General features: G+C 40.4%; 1 protein-coding gene across 7 annotated transcripts in view; it reads right to left on the bottom strand.

The window, feature by feature from the left end:
* The window catches only part of DACH1 (dachshund family transcription factor 1), a 475,022-nt gene that overhangs the window by 133,805 nt on the left and 321,488 nt on the right, over positions 1–19,729 (bottom strand). For 4 of the 7 annotated variants that reach the window (XM_054013430.1, XM_054013459.1, XM_054013449.1 and 1 more), the window contains exons 4-5: positions 18,021–18,176; positions 17,273–17,445 (exon numbers count right to left, since the gene is read on the bottom strand). In XM_054013430.1, coding sequence (XP_053869405.1) covers positions 17,273–17,445; positions 18,021–18,176 — 329 coding nt within the window. The remainder of the gene's footprint in view (positions 1–17,272; positions 17,446–18,020; positions 18,177–19,729) is intronic. The other 3 variants (XM_054013467.1, XM_054013477.1, XM_054013485.1) reach the window with 1 other exon arrangement.

The following is a 19,729-nucleotide window of genomic DNA, read 5'->3' as shown; positions in this document are numbered from 1 at the left end:
TCCTGTTTTACAGGACTTATGAGGTTATGGTGCTCACCCCTAGAATCACTACCCACTCCATCTGTGTTCCAGAGCACTCCAAATAACCTTGTGAGACCTTCTATCCTATCACCTCTTCTCAAGCTGGATGAAGGGAGTCCCATGAGGAAGGCTCCTCTGCTCTCTTTCCTATTTGTCTTCTTCCTCCTATTGCAGTTCACACAGAAAGGAGTTTCATCAGCCCTCTTCTCCTTTTTTGCAGGCAGTTATTTTGATCCAGCAGCTCCATCTCATCCTCTCAGGAAAAGTACTCCATAACCAGAACTCTTCCTCTAGAACCCTGCCACAAAGCACCCTTATTGAAGTTTAGCTGTCCCAGGCTTCAACCCCTGTACTTGCAGACCTCCTCTTCATTCCAAGTGAGGTCACCTCAAGCAATTTGTATGAGGTTGGTCTCTGCTCCTCCTCAGAAGGTAGGCAAGGGAGATGGGTCAGTGCTGGGCATATAATCAAACTTCTTCTAGGCCCTTGTCACTTGAGGTTTTTGCCCAATAACATTGCCCGTTAGCATTGTAATTTCCTGGAAGCAGAAATCCATGCTCTTTTAGACAAAATGTTAATCTACCCAGTTCCCCAGTTTCAGAACAGAGAAAAAGGGGAATTTCCTCCATGTACTCCCTGGTGTACTACTGAATGTGTCAAGAGAGTTTCTACCCTGTTCCGCACTCTCCCGTATCCCTTAGCAACTGCCAGTCAACATTTTAGATGTAAATTCCTAAATTCATTCTCAGGCCGTCTCTGATCAGTGTCCCTTCTATTCAGGGTTCTCCTTTGTGTCTTCTTCCCTAATTCTGGTCTGGTTGATCATTCATCTCTTGGACCCTTTTGCAGTTTGCATAATCCTCATCCTGTGGGCTAATTTTCACCTTTCTCCTGTTTAGAGATCCCTGCTCCTTCAGTAGTACTCTTTTTCTGTCCTCAGTCAGTTGATACTATGGCAATGCGCTTCTCTCCCACCCATCCCAGTCAAGGGCACCAGAACCTTTGAAGAAGTGGGGGGAGGGCAAGGCCAAAATGCCTATTCCCTCCCCATGGCTGGCTGCTCAAGCCTTTGATGGTCTTGAGGTTGAGAGCAGTTGGTAAGAGCAGGTTCCTTAGAAAAAGCTGTTGATTACCCTACCTGAAGTAAAAAAAAACCAACAACAACCAATCATTCTCTACTTCATGTTCTCAGATTGGAGCATCTGGTGTTCAAGAAAGAGATGGACATATAAATTATCTTTCTTCAGTGAATCCTCAACTTTCAATTTGTAAGTTCTCTACAATATGCAGACCTTTGACTTCCTTTCATTTGCAAGGAGACTATTTTGATCTCTTCTGCAATGATGAAAGAATAGACCTGTTACTCTTCAGTCACCTGTTATTTCTTCTGCAAGTGTTTATTGATCTTTCCCGAATCCATGGGAGAAGTATTCCTGAAACGTCTTTCTTTCAAAATGTACATGGGCTTACCAGAGGAGTATAATTGAGTTCCTTGGTTATCTCCTCAATCCCAATGTGATAATGTGGGAATTTTCTGTAATATTTTTATGAATCCTATGTGTGCCTCAGTTTGCCTCTGTACTTTGCATTGTACAAAAAATGTAAGTTTCCTTCTAAAACAGCGCAGGCATGGGTATGGGTGTTACTGGCTGTCTGTATGGAATGAAAGGGTCATTAAACAACCAGTTGAAACCAACCCCAAATCAACTCCCCGAAAAGACAACGCAATTACTAATGACTGAACCTTCAAACGCTTTACAACAGGAAACCCCAGACAAGTTGGGGGAGGAAAAGAGACAGAGAGAAAAAGATGAAGTCCATCACAGCTTGGCTGGCTCATCATGGCACTGGTTTGATCAGGGTGGACTATGGCTTAACTTCTGCCTCTCTTAGGTTACAAAGGAATTTCAGATTCTATAGCCACGTGACTAATAAATGGTTACCATGTTTTGAAAAGGCTGCCAGTTGCATTGTAAATACTCACTGAGAGCATTGCACCCTAAAGGGGCTCAATACAAGCTTCCCGCAGGACTCAGGCTGGATTCACTGCAGAGAACCATAGAGATAGAGTTAGCTGGTGCTGACAGCCCAGTTTTGGAGTCTTGGATGCCACAGGCTTGCCCCAGTGGAACTGTGTGATTTCTTGGGACCTGGTATACTAAAAGGAGTCACTCCCAGGAGACTGGTGACAAGGTGGAGCATACACTAGGCCTTGTGACTTTGTGACACCTACATGCAATGATTTTTGGTTTTACAGGTCAGTGTTTCATCTTCCCCTTAGTTTGTACCTAAAGTTTCAGAAAACCCTAAACAACAAGGGTTATTTTGAGAGTTGCAATAAGGCTATTAATTTGCTAACGCCCTTAATATCCTATAATAGGATGTTTATCATCTTGATAACTGAGTAACATATATTTACATCTTCTATCTTTCCTCTTTCTTACACAATATCGGTATTTCAATAGGATTTCTCTCACTTATGGATAGTCTGAACTTTTTCTTTTCCTTCTTTTTCTTGTTGAAGACAGTTTTTTAACCAAAACAAGACTAATAAAAAAAAATCAATGTTTCAGCCATTTTTCAGTTGTCATTAATTTCAACCACTTTTGTTAATGGACCTATTTTCATAGCCCATGATATTTTTAAAATACCTTTTCTTGCTGATATATTTGTAAAAATCCTTCTTTAATCCCTCCAACTGTTTGGGCTAGAATTAATTTGATCTGCTTTTTTGCTGTCTTTTCTTTACCTTGGCAAATTTTCACTGATTCTATACATACTTGTTTGGTTATCTCCCCCTCTGCTGTTTACAGCAAAAGTTGTGGTTTGTTGTTTTTGTATTTTGCTTTAATAACTTGTCTTTTGAGTAGCTCCATTGGAATCGCTGCTTCTTGTTTCTAGATTCTTATCATTCAAAGTATATCAAATCTTTTCTACACTTATTTTGGTGACTCCTAGGATAACCCAGCCTTTTTCTTTATCAGATGTTATTTGAGAGAGAGAGAGAGAGGAGATCAAGAACGCGGTATCTGGATGGACCTGAATAGGGATTCATCTTTTTTAAAATTATTTTTATTTTTGGCTCTGTTGCTGGTTGGTGCGATGGAGACTGGTGTCTGCCAGATGACTTTGGTAGGATCTAGAATAGGCTCATTAATTGGGAGGGCAATTCTGGATGAAGAGGAGGTGTGCAGAATATCCACCAACTTGTGATGTGTATCTGCCACCTCCTGTAGAGGAATCTGTAACTCATCTGCCACCCTCTTGGTAAGATCCAGAAAGTTCCTAATATCGTCTCCTACTGATGAGGGGGGGAGGCACTACAGCTTCATCTGGTGGACATGAGGAGAAGTTTTCTGGAGGGGTAGCTTCTCCTTCTAGTCCTTCTTCCTCTTCTGAAAAAGCTTCCTCCTCCCCTGGCTCAGGGGCTCTGAACAGCCAGGCTGTAGGAGTCTGGTGGACTCGCTTTGAGAGACATTAGATGGCCACGACATGTGTGTGTATGTCACCCAAGAATTGCAATACGGCCATGGCAGGCGGGGCAGGAGGGCAGGCAGGAGTGGTGGGGTTACCCCAGGGGGCCCGTATCACAATTGTGGGTTGGCCTGATGGAACCGGGGAGGACCCTTGTATTGTGATGGTGGGCTATGATGAGGGGCCAGGGAAATGACCTCCTCCTGGCCTCTGTCAGACTCGTCACTGGCTAAGAGCAGTGCTGACTGGGATATTGGCATTACACGGCCTGATGTAAGAGCAATTCCGGGTGCCGGGATGTGCTCGGTAACAGGGCCCTGGTACTGAGTAATGGGGATTTTGGTTCTTCCCCAACCATCAGGTCACCAGGGTACCAGAGCTCATGCGGTACCCTGGGCTCATTCGGTACCGTGGAGGAGTGTCCATTGTACTTTGTTGGTACCAATGGCTGAGAGGGTGCAGAGCACTCCCTAGATGAGAGTTTTGTTGCACCTGGCACAGAACATTTTATCAGTGCTACTCTTTTAGAGAGATGGTATGGTAATTCTTTTCCTGGGTACCGGGGCCACATGTCTCCAGGGTACCAGAGCTCATGTAGTACCATGGGCTAACTTGGTACTGCAGAGCAGTGTCTGTGGAATGTTGTCAGTACCGATGGTTGGGAAGGTAGAAAGCACTCCCTATATGGGAATTTTATTGCACCTGGTACCAAAGATTTTCTCTGTGCCGCTCTTTTAGAGGTGGTACAGTAATTGGCTGTCTCCTTGGGGGGCGGTACCATTGCCTAAAAGCCTGACAGCCAGAGCCCCTGCCTTCTCCAGGTGGTGCAGCCGGTGCCGCAGAGAGCAGAGCTCATAGCGGAAGCCCCCTTCTGGGTACCATGCTTCAGAGTTGCTGGTGCCATCGGTACCGAGGTGGCCGCACTGGGGAGCCCCTCTGGCTGGCCAACTACTCAGAGCCCTTTTCATGAGCCTTTACAGGGGGAGTCTGCTGTTTTTTTTTTTCACGACTCCATCCCTTTTGAAATTAAAGGCTCTGGGGATGATCCAGGGTCAGCACCAGAGTCCCCTGTAGACCAAAGTGCCTTCACCATAAGGAGGAGTTTTAACTTCAGCTCCCAGTTCCTGCAAGACTGCCGTTTTAGCTATGGCTGGTGAAGCACTTCTGTGAGGCTCTCCCAGGCACCAGACACAGCGAGTGTTACAGGAATCGACTTCTTGCAGGAGATGCACCTCTTGGAGCAGGGAGAGCCCCTGGGCGGGGGGCTACCATCCTATAGGAGTAAGGAATGCAGGAAAAGCGTCTTCTTTACTCCTCTTCTTCTTTTCCTTTAATTTTTTTTAACTGAAAAATCTTAGAGTCTACTAAATGCCCAGGGGAAGGTGGGAATACCCCCAGAGAGGGCAGGATACTAAAGTTCTTTTTCTTTCTTTTCTTCTTCTTTTTCTTTAAACCCAAAGGAGTGGGGGGAACAGGGAAACATTATCTATTAAGGAGAACAAAAGAATCAAAAACAACTATTACTTATGCTAATGATGCGGATAAGGAAAGGACAACTGCTTGCTCTATTTAGGCCAAAGGTGGTTGAGAAGGAAGTGAGGGGGGTTCGCCCGTGCAACGCTAGACCACCTCGAGGAGACCACAAGGGAGGGAGAGCACATGTGCGAGCTCAGCAGACACTGCTACCAAAAATCTCCGATTAGAGGCGCAAGGGTGCACATAGATTTACAGTGGAGCTCCCATAGGGATACTACTTGAAGAAGAACAGATGCTTCTGATTGCCACCTATTTTACGGTACGTAAAAGACAATACAGAGAAACAACTACTATGAAGTCCATCTCTGATCTTCCTAATGAGCCACAAACTGGTTTGAACAGGTTCAAGAGACACAGAGAGACAAAGAACTTTGCCGTGGACAAAAAGGGAACCTTTGAAAAACAGGAGAAGGGAGAGACACAGAGACTGTGAGGAACCTGAGGGAACCCCAGTCCCTACAAGTGGGGATGTCTGGATAAGCTAGGCCTACCTAAGCTATAGGCAAGACAGATATATGTAAACTGTTTATTATGCTGAAACCCTTTTGCTCTTGTTATACTGTGCTCCTACTATTTATATTAAACAATACTTTTATTTGCAAGGATTGTTTTGTATTTCCACACCAGACACAGTTCCCACAGGGAAGACTTGCAGGGCTTGAACACAGTTGGGCCTACTGAGGAATCACAGTTGATGCATAGATTGCACTACAGGAAACAGACTCAGAGAAGGAGAGTTGCAGAATTCCAACCTGACACAGGGGAAAATGCAAGCCCTGTCTCCTGGTGGAGGTACACTCGGAGAGACTAAAATAGAGAAAAAGTGTCATTTAGCACTGAACAATGATACAAACCATTCTTGAAAATGCCACAAAGCCTCGTGGGACAAAGTCCATGCTTGTGCAGGCTCTCATAAGAATTTCTGGCTATTATATTGGACTTGCTTCTCCTATGAATGTGTCCATATGGCTCCTTCAAAAAGCTGTTTTTGATTGGAAAAGCATATTTGGACTCAGCATTTCCTAACTTTTGACTGCTTGACTTCACAACATTAATAATGATATTTTAACATAGTTTTTAATTGGGGTTTTTTTGTTTGTTTGGGGGGGGGGTTGGATGCAATTATATTTTACATACACATGGGCATAGATAACAAGATTACTTTTATTTTTTCATTGTGATATTGCCAGTTCTAGCAGTATTCCACATTTAATATCTCACCTATCAGTGAAAATGTAAAAGAAAACATTTACAATACATTCACTATATGAACATGTGCCACAGAGGCCCATGGGTGGTTCATTGCACTATGTCAGCAACTCTTATCAGCCCTGTCATACTCACCACACCTAACACAGTATTGTTGTGATAGATACCCAAAAAGTGACATGTAATTTATCATTGGAAAACTAATATCTCACTGGTCATTAATATTCTTATGTGGTGCATGTACAAGGCATATACAAAGAGTTATAAATATGTGTTAGAATTATGTTCTTAAAATGTGTTTGGCAAGTAATAAATAAGCCCAGTCTGCCTTAGAAAAAGGATTGTGTATTTGTTTGTCTGGCCTGCTGGTTCTCAGGCACAAACCGTGAAGGTATATTTACATAAAAGGTAAACACAGTCAACAAACTAGCAAGTGGGGAAGACAGCATTTTGACTGCAAAGACAAGGGGTCTGAACCCAAATGATAAGCAATCGAATTAACTGATTGTATACAATATTAGTGTATTATAATTGTATATAGAGTAAGGTCATTTTGAAAGCCTGCAACACCCTGGTGATTAATATTGTTGTGAAATGAGAAATTAGGATACTCACTGATATTATGCTTTACAGTCTGTGACCAAATACAGGGAGAAACATTTTTTCTCCCAGACAGAATGGAAGGCAGCTACCTATCCTGTCTCCAATGTAAATTAATCAGTGTGGAATCAAAACAATGGAAGTCCAATTTACATACAAATCAGCAGGGGAATGGAAATTGCACACCAGGAAGCCTACCTGCCTGCTGAAGCAGGGTCAATGAACTTTGGGAAAATAGCATGGTGTCTACATCCCAGGAGAAGAGAGCAGCTTTGTCTGGGCTTAGTTTTCAAAGAATATGTTTCAAAGGTTTACTGTAACTAGAGTATAAAAAGAAAGGGGAGAGAACCACATAGCTATCCATCACTGGGGGGATTCAAGGACCAGAGCTCTTGAAATCACAGAACGCTGGATTCTTCAGTCAATGGCGTTGAAGCCTTTGGGAACTGTATATAGGTGAGAAACCTGTTCAGGCAAAAAATATAACTTGCTATAATGAAGTTTTAGTGTTAGAGGCACAATTTTACTTTTGTTTATTTGTCACCCTTCCTATCTTTATTCCTTATACTTGGTGTCACTTAAAACTATGTCCTTTTGTTAAATAAATTTGTATTATTTTTACTATAAAATAATTCAGTGCTGTGATTGAAATAAGTGTCAAATTCCAGTTAAATTAATGATCTGCACTGTATTCTCTCTTTAAAGGAACAACAAACTTAATAAGTTCTGCTAGTATTCCAGGAGATGGCTGGACACTACAGGGAGACATCTCTGGGGAAGTTGGGATTCACTGTTTGTTAGCTGCAAGACAAAGTTTGGACTGGCAGAGTCCTGAAGATTTTGTTGGCAAGGCAGACAAGCTGTTCATCAGAGAGTTAAGTATCAGAGGGGTAGCCGTGTTAGGCTGAATCTGTAAAAAGCAACAGAAGGTCCTGTGGCACCTTTAAGACTAACAGAAGTATTGGGAGCATAAGCTTTCATGGGTAAGAACCTCACTTCTTCAGAGAGTTGTCACACATCTTAGCAGTTGCAAAATTCTCCCTTGCTGAGGCTAAAAGGGGTAACACAGTAACTCAAACTCACAATCTGGGAACTTCAACAGATTGTTAGGGAGACCATATTAGGGAAATGTGAGAGTTGGAGGGTGCCGGGGTCACTCTGCAAAAAGTTACTACGTGGTGGAAGCCGGGGAGTGACCTGCCTGCCTATATGCTGGCTTTTGGTGTCAGGGTCTGTGAGGCACAGCAGCATAGCATTGAAGGCACCCAGAGTTGGCAGGACAGGCACTGATACAACCCTTACTGGTCTGGGTTGAACCCCAAAGCATCACAGTACACACACACACACACACACACTTTTATATGTACACAATCCATATTATATTCAATTTCCTTTTGGATTACCTCACAGATTCCAGTCAGTTAAGACAAGGTAATGTAATCTATAACAGCTTTGCATTACCGCTCTCCTAGGTGGTCAACAGTTTTTGGCATCAAAGCTTTGCATACTGTTGCACCATCAGAATCACACTCTGCAGTCTTTTCTTTATTTTAAGCAACAGGTCACATAAGCTATCCCTAGGCTGGAAGTGTAGCTATATGTTTTACTGATGAAATACATTGACCCTGCAAACTACTGAGTGACTAGTCCACAGAATTTCATGACCATGTGACCTCATATACAGAAGCCACAACACAATGGAATTCTGCAGGTGCTACACATTTAGGGTAAAAATTGCCTGTATCCGAGAAATTTAAATGTATACAGTTGTTGTAGCTTTTCAGCTCTGGATGACTATAGCACATTTCCTTCCCTTTCTCCTGCTGTTGTAGACTTGTCAGCAACACTATAAGATGCAAACATTGTGGAAAAAATAGAATCAAAAGAGTTTGAAAATAAAATTAAATAGTAACACAATGTTTAAGCCCACAGATGAATTGAAATGTAGACCCGACAGTTTTAAATTAAAATGAAAGATTGAAGTTACCGGGGGACAAATACTATAAAATCAAAGGAAATGTTTTACTTTGTATCAGCCATCTTGGCTAAATATTTTGCTGATTGAGTTCTACTCCTGGGTGAGTGGGTGATATGATCCTGTAAACCAAGGCAAGCCTCAGCAGAGGACACATGAAACTGCAGCATGTTTGGGGAGTGGCGGAGTAATTATAGTCTGGAGTTTTTCATATATTAGGAAAATTACTGTGCTGCTGGTCACTTTTTCAATCTGTAGTGCAATTGTTTTCTATTGTAACTCTTTGCTCTAAACAATATATATTACAAGTATGTATGTGAATACATACTGAACTGATACAAGGCAGTTTTTGATACTGGTCTGCTGCTATTTTCCAAATGTTACAACATAGAATTATATCAAGTCAATGTTAATAGGAGTTATACATTTCAGAATATCCTTCATATTTCCATGCATCTTTCTGTTTGGGGGGAGGGCGGGGGGGGGGAAACTGTAGCCATCTGATATACTGAAACTTCTAACAAGCTGAGCCTTTTGAAGCCATGGACAGGTGATAAAAGCCACCTCATGTCTAAAGCATCCCCAGGTCACAGCTGTCATACTCACTGTGATTCATTGCTGTCACAATCTGCTGTCCCTGCTTGTTGCTGCACTTCTTTTATTCATCCAACTCATATATCTAAATATTCCATTACAAAAAGGACATCTAACGTTCATCTCATGTTTGAAAGGGCACAACACAAACTTCTGGAATTTAATTCTAAAGACTTGTGCTTAAACTGGCCATTACCAAATCTAAGGTGTCTGTCCACTTGTTCATTTCTCCATACTTCCCTTACAATTTTGTTTCTGTCTGATCTTCTTAGCAGTTTAGCATGGTTAAAATATTTGTTTATCATGTGGTCTCAGTTTTATTCCAACTTCTTATCAATTGGAAATGTAATATTGCCCAGTAATGGAATGGCATTTGAAGCTTTGTGAGTTTACAAATAACAACACTGACTGTGGACTTGATGAATTGGAGGGAAAGGTCAGCAAGTCATCTAGGTTGGCACTGTTCACAAAATCAAGTGTCCTCTCCAAGAAACCAGGATGTTTATCATTTCAGGACCCAATATCTACCAGGATAATTCTGATCTCAGTTACAGCAGTGTAAGTCCATTGAATTAGCTTGTATGTACAAGAGTAGAAATTTGCCCCATTCCTTCCAATATTCAAAGACTGTGTTAATTAGAAAAAGGTAAACTAGTTTTGCCTAATTTCAAATAACCTCTGACATTTAGGTTAGAAAACTGAATTAAAAAAACTACTCAGTTCACAATCCTCTTTAAGGCCATCTCCGGTCAAAGGCAAAGAGACAGAACGAAATGAAAGCTGGGGCGGAAAAAAAGTGAAACAGGAAGAGAGAGAAAGTAAAACCAGAAAGCCTTAATATGTAGAGAAAGAAAAGAAAGGATATAAATTCTAATAAAAAGTAGTTTTCTGACAATGAATAATACTTTGTGATGTTCGTCCCTCTAGCATCAATATTAAGAAACAGAAACAGTAGTTTTGAGTTTTCCCACCTCACAAAATCACAAGTTTTAGGCTGTATCTATTCTCACAATAGCATTAGGATATTATTTCTCTTTGTAGCATGCTACTGTACTAACTCTTTACATTGCCACTGCAGGGTGCTAGTAATATTTGCTCAGAGAGTTTGCCCTTTAACCACTACCTGCATGCGCCATAAGGACACAAGCTAAAATCATAGAGTTTCTTTGCCTCCACTGGGGGCAGAGTAGACTGCCAGTAGCCATTCCCCCAAACAAATCCCCCAAGCTCCAAACCCTCCAAATACCAGCTGATACTCGTAAGGACAGGGAGAAATTTATATATTTAATGTTTAAAAAAGTTGTTTTACTGAAAGTGAGGCTAGAACAGGGGTTCTCAACCTTTTTTGAATCATGCCCCCCCCCATCTTGGTTTTTTCTTGGAGCCTCTCTTCCTTACAAAGTGAGGCTCTCCAATGTAAGGATAGCTCAGTGGTTTGAGCATTGGCCTGCTAAACCCAGGGTTGTGAATTCAATCCTTGAGGGGGCCACTCAGAGATGTGGGGCAAAATCAGTACTTGGTCCTGCTAGTGAAGGCAGGGGGCTGGACTCAATGACCATTCAGGGTCCCTTTCAGTTCTATGAGATAGGTATATCTCCAATCCAGATGGAACTGTAGTCATTGATTCCAATCAAGGGGATTTTAAATAAATCAGTCCTTTGATCCTTCTGTCTGTGCATAGACGAGGAAACCTTTTAAAAGCACATACAATAATAGTTTCCAGGGCAGTATTTCTCAGCTTCAGCATCAAAGAGTGCTAGTGAGCCATGCAACTCCATGCGCCAGGCCACAACTCCATTCACTGAAATTTGGCCTGGCTGCCCCTTCAGTTGTTTCACCAAATACAATACAAAGGCAGTTTGGAAAGGGAGGCTATTTTGCCACTGCTCCTATGCCAAAAGCGATTTATAGTTTTCTTGCAATTTCACTGCAAACATGAATTTGCATTGAAATTTGACCTGGCCTCCCCAGGGTGGCCAGGACAAATTTGAGTGAATGGCTTTGACACCCCGTGAGTGAATGGAAAGTTCTGTTGCACCCCATGTGCAAATTTTAACCACTAGATTTAATAACCACACATGCAACTCTCCAGCAAAATTATCATGAGGGGCTGAGAGATGCTGTGATTCCATCTTTCCTGTTAGGATCATGGTAAAGTGTGCACCAGAAGGAAAATGGGTGTGTGAGGTAGGGTGACCAGATGTCCTGATTTTATAGGGACAGTCCCGATTTTTCACACTTGCTATTTGGCTAGTGTGAGGGCTCACTCCATGACCATCATGACACAGCAGTATAAGGTGCATGTACAGCACTGTGATAGCACCATAATGCCACTACAGAGATATATGATAGTTTTCGCTTCCATGATTATAATTACTTTCTAAACAATCTATGTCCATAATATTAAAATAAACCGTGTTATACCTGCATATATTATCTGCCTATTTGTCACCTATTTACCATCTCTGATAGAGAAATATGGACTAGATGATGGGGCAGTATAAAACTTTTATCAGCATGTATCTGTGGAAGACAAATATATGCATCAGATGCTCAGCAATTTATTTCATGTATATTATCTCTGCATGTGGCATAAGTACATACACAGGGACTGTCTGATGGTGTGATGCACACTGAGGAAAGTATACTGAGCTATGTGACCACTAGTTCTAATCCCAGATCACCTACGGAATGCTCTTACTATTTCTCTACACTTCACAATCGTTATTAAGTTAGGCCGAATGCCCCAACCTCAGCTTAAGCAATTATATTTCATTCTTTTTACACATAAGATAATGCAGAGGTTGGAGCCATCATTACTGGGAACAAAACCCAGGATGAAACACCCAAATCTTACCAGCTTTCCCACATGAGTTTTTAAAAGAAATGGTCCAAATTATGTGCTTGTCCAACACATACTGACACAGTATGGATGTTTGTCCCTCTCTAGTGGCTAGACCACAACCCATGCTTTAAGATCTGGGGATTTCAGGTTAAATCCCTGCAGATGACATAAAAATGTGTTGTTACACTTGGCTACACTAGGCCATATTCTGTTCCCAGAGCCAGGAAGAGAACAGAGGAATTCTGACACCCAACATTCTAGTGCTCGTTCAGAAATAATTGTGTGACCCAGTGACAAAGTGTGTGTTGTGTTTCCCTCTATGGGCTGCTCCTCATAAAGGAGGATAGCATCCTAAATTGCTGAGCATCTGATGCATCTAGTGCTCGTTCAGAAATAATTGTGTGACCCAGTGACAAAGTGTGTGTTGTGTTTCCCTCTATGGGCTGCTCCTCATAAAGGAGGATAGCACATCTACATTACCAGGACTGCTATAGATGAAACGGTAGAATGCTGTGCAGGGGATCTGAAAGCTCTAGTCTATTCCATGTAGGTTCTTCTACTGCTCCCATCACCACAATATCTAAGCACCTTCCAGTAGTGCATTAAGAGTGATGAGTAATGTGTCACATCTGGTTTGTTCTCTTTTCTTTCTTGTGGGCTCAAACTTGCCTGATGACCAACTGGGGGAAGAGGGAATATATGCAAATGTATCTAGGCTACTCACACTCCTGTTGACAATTTTTTATAAAGCAAGCTATTATATTGAACTATGAATGTAGATGTTCTGTTAATATTTGTTTTATTACTGTATTTTTAGTGTCTGTATTTTGGTTAATGGGAGATGTCGCTTTAAGAATAGGGTGGGCCACAAATCACTGGGTTTGTCTGACAATGACTGAAGACAGTACCCTGACTGTGCAGATTCCTAAGAGGTCAGAATTTGATATGATAAACTTTACAGAAAACAAGCTTCACTTTTGAGGGTGTAACATTAACACGCATTAGGGAACTGGAAGCCTCAGGACATTGCTAGTGACCCTTAGAACCTTTTTCCTGTAGGTTACCAGCATAAATCCAGCTCACCTCAGCAGGGATTAAAAACTGCACCTATCTAATGAACATTTGGTGCTCCTTGTATGAGATGAGTCACAGCTCCCACATCACAAACTCAGCACCACACTTTGCATAAATTGGCAGATTCAGCAGAGGCCAAGAACTTTACAGGCCATGGAGACTGAGCTGTTTCTGTGACTTGCATGGGAAGGTCCCCCAAATCAGGATTGAGGCATGTTGACATGGTGATGTGTGGGGAAGGTTGCCCTGCTGCCCTGTAGATAAACCAATGACTTCAGTAACCAGAGCTGCACAAGCCATAAGAGCAACATTTTCAAAAGCACCTAAGTGACTCAAGACCTTTTTGAACATGGAAATTCAGCCATAAGTCACTTAGGTGCTTTTAAAAATAACAAATCCACATGTTTTTTTAAAGATGGCATAAAGAACAATATGCAAATTAGATATAACTATGCAAATTGTCTCATTAAATAATCTGCATAAAATGTCACATGGAGCTGCACAAAATTTGACAGTTATGATGAAGGTTTTAATAGCATGAATATAGGATGACTGATTTCCTCTGGAATGAGTTATGCAGGTCACCCCCCCCACACACACACATAAAAAGGTCAAGATTTTTTAAAATTTACTAATAATTTTCAAGTGACAAGTGGAAAACTATTTGTCTTTCAGAAGTCTCAAGTTAGGCACCCAAAAATTGGGGCACTGAAAATTAGATCCCATCTGAAAAATCTTTGCCTTCGTTTGTAATGTGTTTCTCTCCCCAAATAGCTGGGGTGCAATTGAAAATAGGCTCGGGGATTGGAAAGAGAATGAGAAAGTGTTCTTGGGGTGGAAGTGTTTGTATTTAGCTGTCAGGGAGACAGACATCAATGTGTGAAGAGTCCGGCTGGATTAAAAAACTTGTTGGTTTTAAAGACAAGATAGCCTGGCCTCATTTATTTGGATCCCCTTGATGCTACAAAGTATAGTTGCTAGCTATGGAATTCATGATGACACAGAACTATATAAAGAGATTTTGGGGGGTGTAGAGGTTTTAAATTTATTAGTTATAGTTTTACTCTCCATCTAAGCCCCATAGAGTTACACTCATGGTAACTCAGCAACCCAGCTTTACAGAGTTTACTAACTACTTTATTACAACTTGTTCAAGCTTAAAAAATAGAACATTTTCTTTTTGAATGTCAAAAACAGATTGAGATCAAATTTCCCATTGCTGTATATAAACTGTGATATTGTACTTCTGATAATAAAAAATAAGGAAGACACTTGGACATGTTAAGGATGCAAAAAAACTAAGAACATTGGACATCATATTTCAAGACTCCCACATGAGCAAACAAAATGCTGTGTCAGCTAGTGTGTGCTTAATCATCTTCTCGATATCTTTATATTCATTAGCATATATCTATGTAATAAGCAGTGATCACTATGGAAATTTAGAAAATAAATCTAGGATGAAATATACACCTAATATGTCCCAAGGAACAGCTCTGGTATCATGTACCTTTTGCTAATTGCCACTCTAGTGAAAAATAAAACATACAGAAGGGCAGAAATCACCATGCTACTAGGCAGTGACAGTTAGCAGCATGAGTGAGATGACAGGGTAGATTCAAAATAGTCACCACCACTCTATGGCTGTTGTCTCAGATGTATTTGCATGCACCATGGTTCCAATGCTGATTTCTGCTGTCGTCATGCCTACCAAGACAAAAGATGCAGCCTAACTTTTAAAGCCATATATAGGCCTAGTCCTAATTGCCATAGTAAGGGTTTGTCCACACTGCATCACAGTGCAGACTATGGGGGTATGAATTGCAGAGTGCACCAAAGTGTTGTGCACTAACTGCCCTGTGTGGACATTGCTGGCATGAACTAAAAGGTATCTAGTTTGTGTTAATGTAATCCTCCTTCAGACAGGGTTATGTTATTGTGAACTACATTCCTTTTAGTTTGTGCCAGCAGCATCAACACAGGGCAGTTAGTGCACAACACTTTGGTGCACTCTGCAATTCATACCCCCATAGTCTGCATTGCAGTGTGGTATAGACACAGCCTTAGTTTCTGACACCCTATTTACTCTCTCACTTTCTGAGGTTGCTGCATTTGATCCCAAATGTTTGCATGAATGATACAAGTTACATTGTCATTAATGGTCCTGGGTCACTGGAATGCCTTACCTTTCTATCCACACAGTAATACAGATTTGGTGGTTTTTAAAGGAGTTTAAAATACATTTTATTTTTCTCTTCAGAGGCATTTGCAATTGTATGGTTCAGTATGATTCCAAGCTTCTCATCGCATAGCAAACGAGAAAATGAGGAAGTACAAGAACAGCATGCTTATATCAAATATCTCCACAAACTCAGGTTCCTATAGGTCACTAAACCACCCAGAATGATAAAACTGTTAGGGCCCTTGTTTTGGGTTTGATAATTTTTTTCTGTATTATGGGGATTGCGTTAAGGGGCAGATCTTCAGTGGATCCCTAAAATGCAATATAAAATTATGCATGCAAATCTGTTTTCTGTATACACAATGATGTGCCTGCAAAACTTGCACAGGCATTTTTTTAGGAACCGCTGACAATCTGGCTCCAAAGTTTAGTCAAGAGGTAGGGTTGTAAATTTGAGGTATGCCAAATTTGAATGGACCACTTTAACCTGTAAAATAAGAAACCCACTAAATTGGAGGAGAAGCTTTCTAAGCCAGTGGTGGGCAACCTGTGGCCCAGGGGCCACACACTGCCCATCAGTGTAATCCACTGGCGGGCCACCAGACAGTTTGTTTACATTTGCATGGCTACCTGCAGTTCCTATTGGCCAGAAACAGCAAACTGCAGCCACTGGATGCTGCGGGTGGCTATGCAAATGTAAACAAACTGTCTGGTGGCCCGTCAGTGGATTACACTGATGAGCTGTGTGTGGCCCATGGGCCAAAGGTTGCCCAGCACTGGTCTAAGCACACATTCATTATTTCTCATATATTCTGATCAGCTCATTTTCTCTTTAACCAAACAAGAAGATACTCTTTGTATCTAATTTATTAGAATCAGGGAAGAACAGCAGATAAAATGGAGATATCTAAGGAAATATTAGGTGAATCAAACTGTATAGTTTGAATATTAAGGGATAGAATACATGTACAATACAAGTAAAGCATCCTCCACCAATGAAGGCAGAAGACTCCAGGAAATCCACTGGAGACCTTGAGATGCGGGCCTAATTTAAGCGGGAAATACCCAGATGCTTTGTTGCTAGTTGCTATACTAATCCCTATGATGGACGGAAGTTATTAGTGTTCAGACTTCTGTACAGTGCTACAGTACTGGCCTGGTGCTTGTCAGGTCAGTATTCACCTACTAGACTCGTGTTCTAATGCTGAATAAGGCAGTGGTGAGAGTTCCACAAAGACACCATGGTCAGCACACGGTGAGGGAGCACCTCAAGATGTTCTTCAATTAATTTATTTAGTCACTCTAGTTCTGGCACTCAGACCTCCCGCTGGGAATATCTGATATAAACAACAGGATTGGTGTCATCTTGGGCCCACTGTAGTCAATGACAAAATTCTCACTGACTTCAATAGGGTCAGGATTTCACCTCCAGTTTCCTGGGAAAGTGGCAGGAGATCATTTTTGGCCATGGGTAATTAGTATCTATATCTCATCTGACAAATGGCAACTTCAACTGTAGAACTGGAACACTGATTCAGTACTCAGTATTCAGAATTTTCAGTTACCAACATAATATTCAGTCCCAAAATCAATTCCTACAGTAACTGGGTTTTTTTTGGAGCCCTCCCTTCCAAACACTGACCAAGCCTTGCCTTTATGACTGCTTACCTTATGACATCTGATGAGAACAGCCTTACATTAATAACGTACCATGCTGTGAAGAAATTAATTTAGTATCACAGATATTTTTCTAGATGTTTACCTTAATAACAGATGTCTCGACTCTGGATGGGGGACTCTGTACTTGTGCTGCTGCTGCCATATTTGCAATGGTACTGAGGTGGTTCATCTGACTCATGGCCATTGTGACAGATGCTGGAGGTAGGCTGACAGGAATTAATGGGTGGGGCATCATCATAAAAGGAAGTTCCAGGCCTAAGAAAAAAAAACCAAAAGGCAGGAAATATTGGTTTATAATGTTTTTTTTAAATATTGACTATTAGGAATATATTTTCTTATGAGCAAAATATGTTGAAATGCTTGGCACCAAATGTGTTAAAAAATGAACTCTTCCAACATTTCAGTATAGAGCAGTTAACATGAATCTGTTCACTTTTTGTACGTGTGTAATTCCCTCTAATATCCATGGAGGTCTTATACGCACAGGGAGAGGCTAACAGACCTCTTAGTTTGTTCAGATCAGTGTAATGTTGTAGCATATCATTGCTAAGCAATTGTTGTTTGTTATATTGTCCATTTTAATACTTGCGGCAAGGTGTCTTAGCAATAATTATGCCACTGATGCACAGGTTAATAATTATTTAAGTGTTAGGTTTATTGTGTATGTTTTTATTTTTTTATGACTCCTACGTCCACTGCTGAATACTTTAATTAAAGTATTACAGTATTCACCACATTTTTTATTTTGCATAGCCTATTTAACTAAACACAATAGAAAGACAGGAGTTTGAAAACTACTGATATTAGTGTTGAAAGATGTCAACCCGTACCATTTGGCAGAAGGTGGCTCTGTTGAAGAGGGTTGAGAGGATGGCTAACTGGAAGGTTATGCTGTCCAGGCAAGCTGGGATGGTTAAAAGAGGCCTGTGATCCTTGGGTAGGGGGAGACTGAAGTTTTTCTTTATCCCAAGAACCATCACTGATGCCTGTGGGGAATGAATATAAATTATTTGGATGCAGGAAGATTTCAAATTTGCAATGTCTGAATTTACAAGCAAGGCCACCAATTTAACCCATTTTGTGGTTGACAAATTAGTGTTTGTAATGTATGGGTTGGGCAAGGTGGAGGTTTTGTTTTCAGTCAATAGAAAGAAAAGCCACCTTTATAGATAGGTAAGGATAACATTTGGCGTTTATAGTTAGAAACATGAATTTATGGGTGTTAGGATTGTACTAGTTCACTTGAGAGGTATATATACTTTGAATTCTTAATCCTGGGCTAGAAGAATAGTTTAAACAGTACAGTTCCAGTGAGAAATCAACAATGTATTTTAATGAATTGTAAATATTTGTTATATTAACAGTTTTACTTACATTTCTGTAATTCTTAGTAAGTAGAATTGGAGAGAAATATAACAATTGTTTTATATGTGGTAGAGGGTGTTCGCTTGTAATGTTTTCATTGTCTGACTATGGCTATATTAATTATGTTCATATTTGTTCTTAAATTTTGGTATTAAAATAAAATTAGACAGTAATTAAAATTTTTACTCACTGATGGCATCAACCAACATGCACTCTTGTGTATGGATAACATATTGTAGTATTAAATAGTTAATTTATATTTCATTCCATTCAATATATGAAATTATGAGTCCAATCCTGCAAGTCCTCTTCTTGTGGAACCCCACTTGGAGCAAGAAATGATTTGGAACAATATATACTGACTATAAAATTATTTTATGTATCTGAGAAAACAGATTTTTCACTACAGTGAACATCAGCACTTTTCAATATAACACAGTAAAACAGAATAACACAGTTAAAGAATGGTATCAGTATTTCATTTATATGAAAAAGTTATTGATTTCTACATTATGGAAGTGTACTTTAAGTGACCTCTAAACTGAATAGGTCTTTAAAAATCTATATGTCACTGAGAATACATATAATATGCTGCCCAATCTTGAACTTCTTAATCAGAAAGCTCCAATGACTTCAGTGGGACTATATATATGAAGTTCCAGATTGGGCAGCATATTAAATGTATTCATACACTCATTTCATATGTTCCCCAATCTTGAACCTTTAAAGATTATATTAACATGTATTTTGTGCAACTTTTCATAGTACTTTTCACAATTATCTGATCAACAGTAGGGACCCTCTAATTTCCATTGACTTTCATAGGAGTTTCATTAGCCCATTAGCCCTACCATTTTAAAAAATACTTTTACATGAGATAACAAAAGCACAAAAGTTGGTCAAATTCCAATTTAATTTCTTTAGATTTATTAAAAACCTGATTGTAAAAGCTATAGAACATAGTTATAATGAAAAAATACTCAATTATGGCCATGATTTTCCTTCCCCTGCTACTTCATGAAGACAGTTAAGGTTCAATATAAATTCTAACTCATTAGCTCAATACTGTCTATATCCCAGTGTAAATTGTTCAGGAGTAGGTAATGAAAATTCAGTCCAAATTCTCCAGCAGTCAAACAGAGCGATTTTATTAAACAATGAAAAGAATCAATTA

This window comes from Malaclemys terrapin, chromosome 1 (assembly GCF_027887155.1).
Source record: "Malaclemys terrapin pileata isolate rMalTer1 chromosome 1, rMalTer1.hap1, whole genome shotgun sequence".
In the NCBI taxonomy this organism is placed as follows: domain Eukaryota; kingdom Metazoa; phylum Chordata; order Testudines; family Emydidae; genus Malaclemys; species Malaclemys terrapin.
This window is presented reverse-complemented; position numbering and strand designations above follow the sequence as displayed.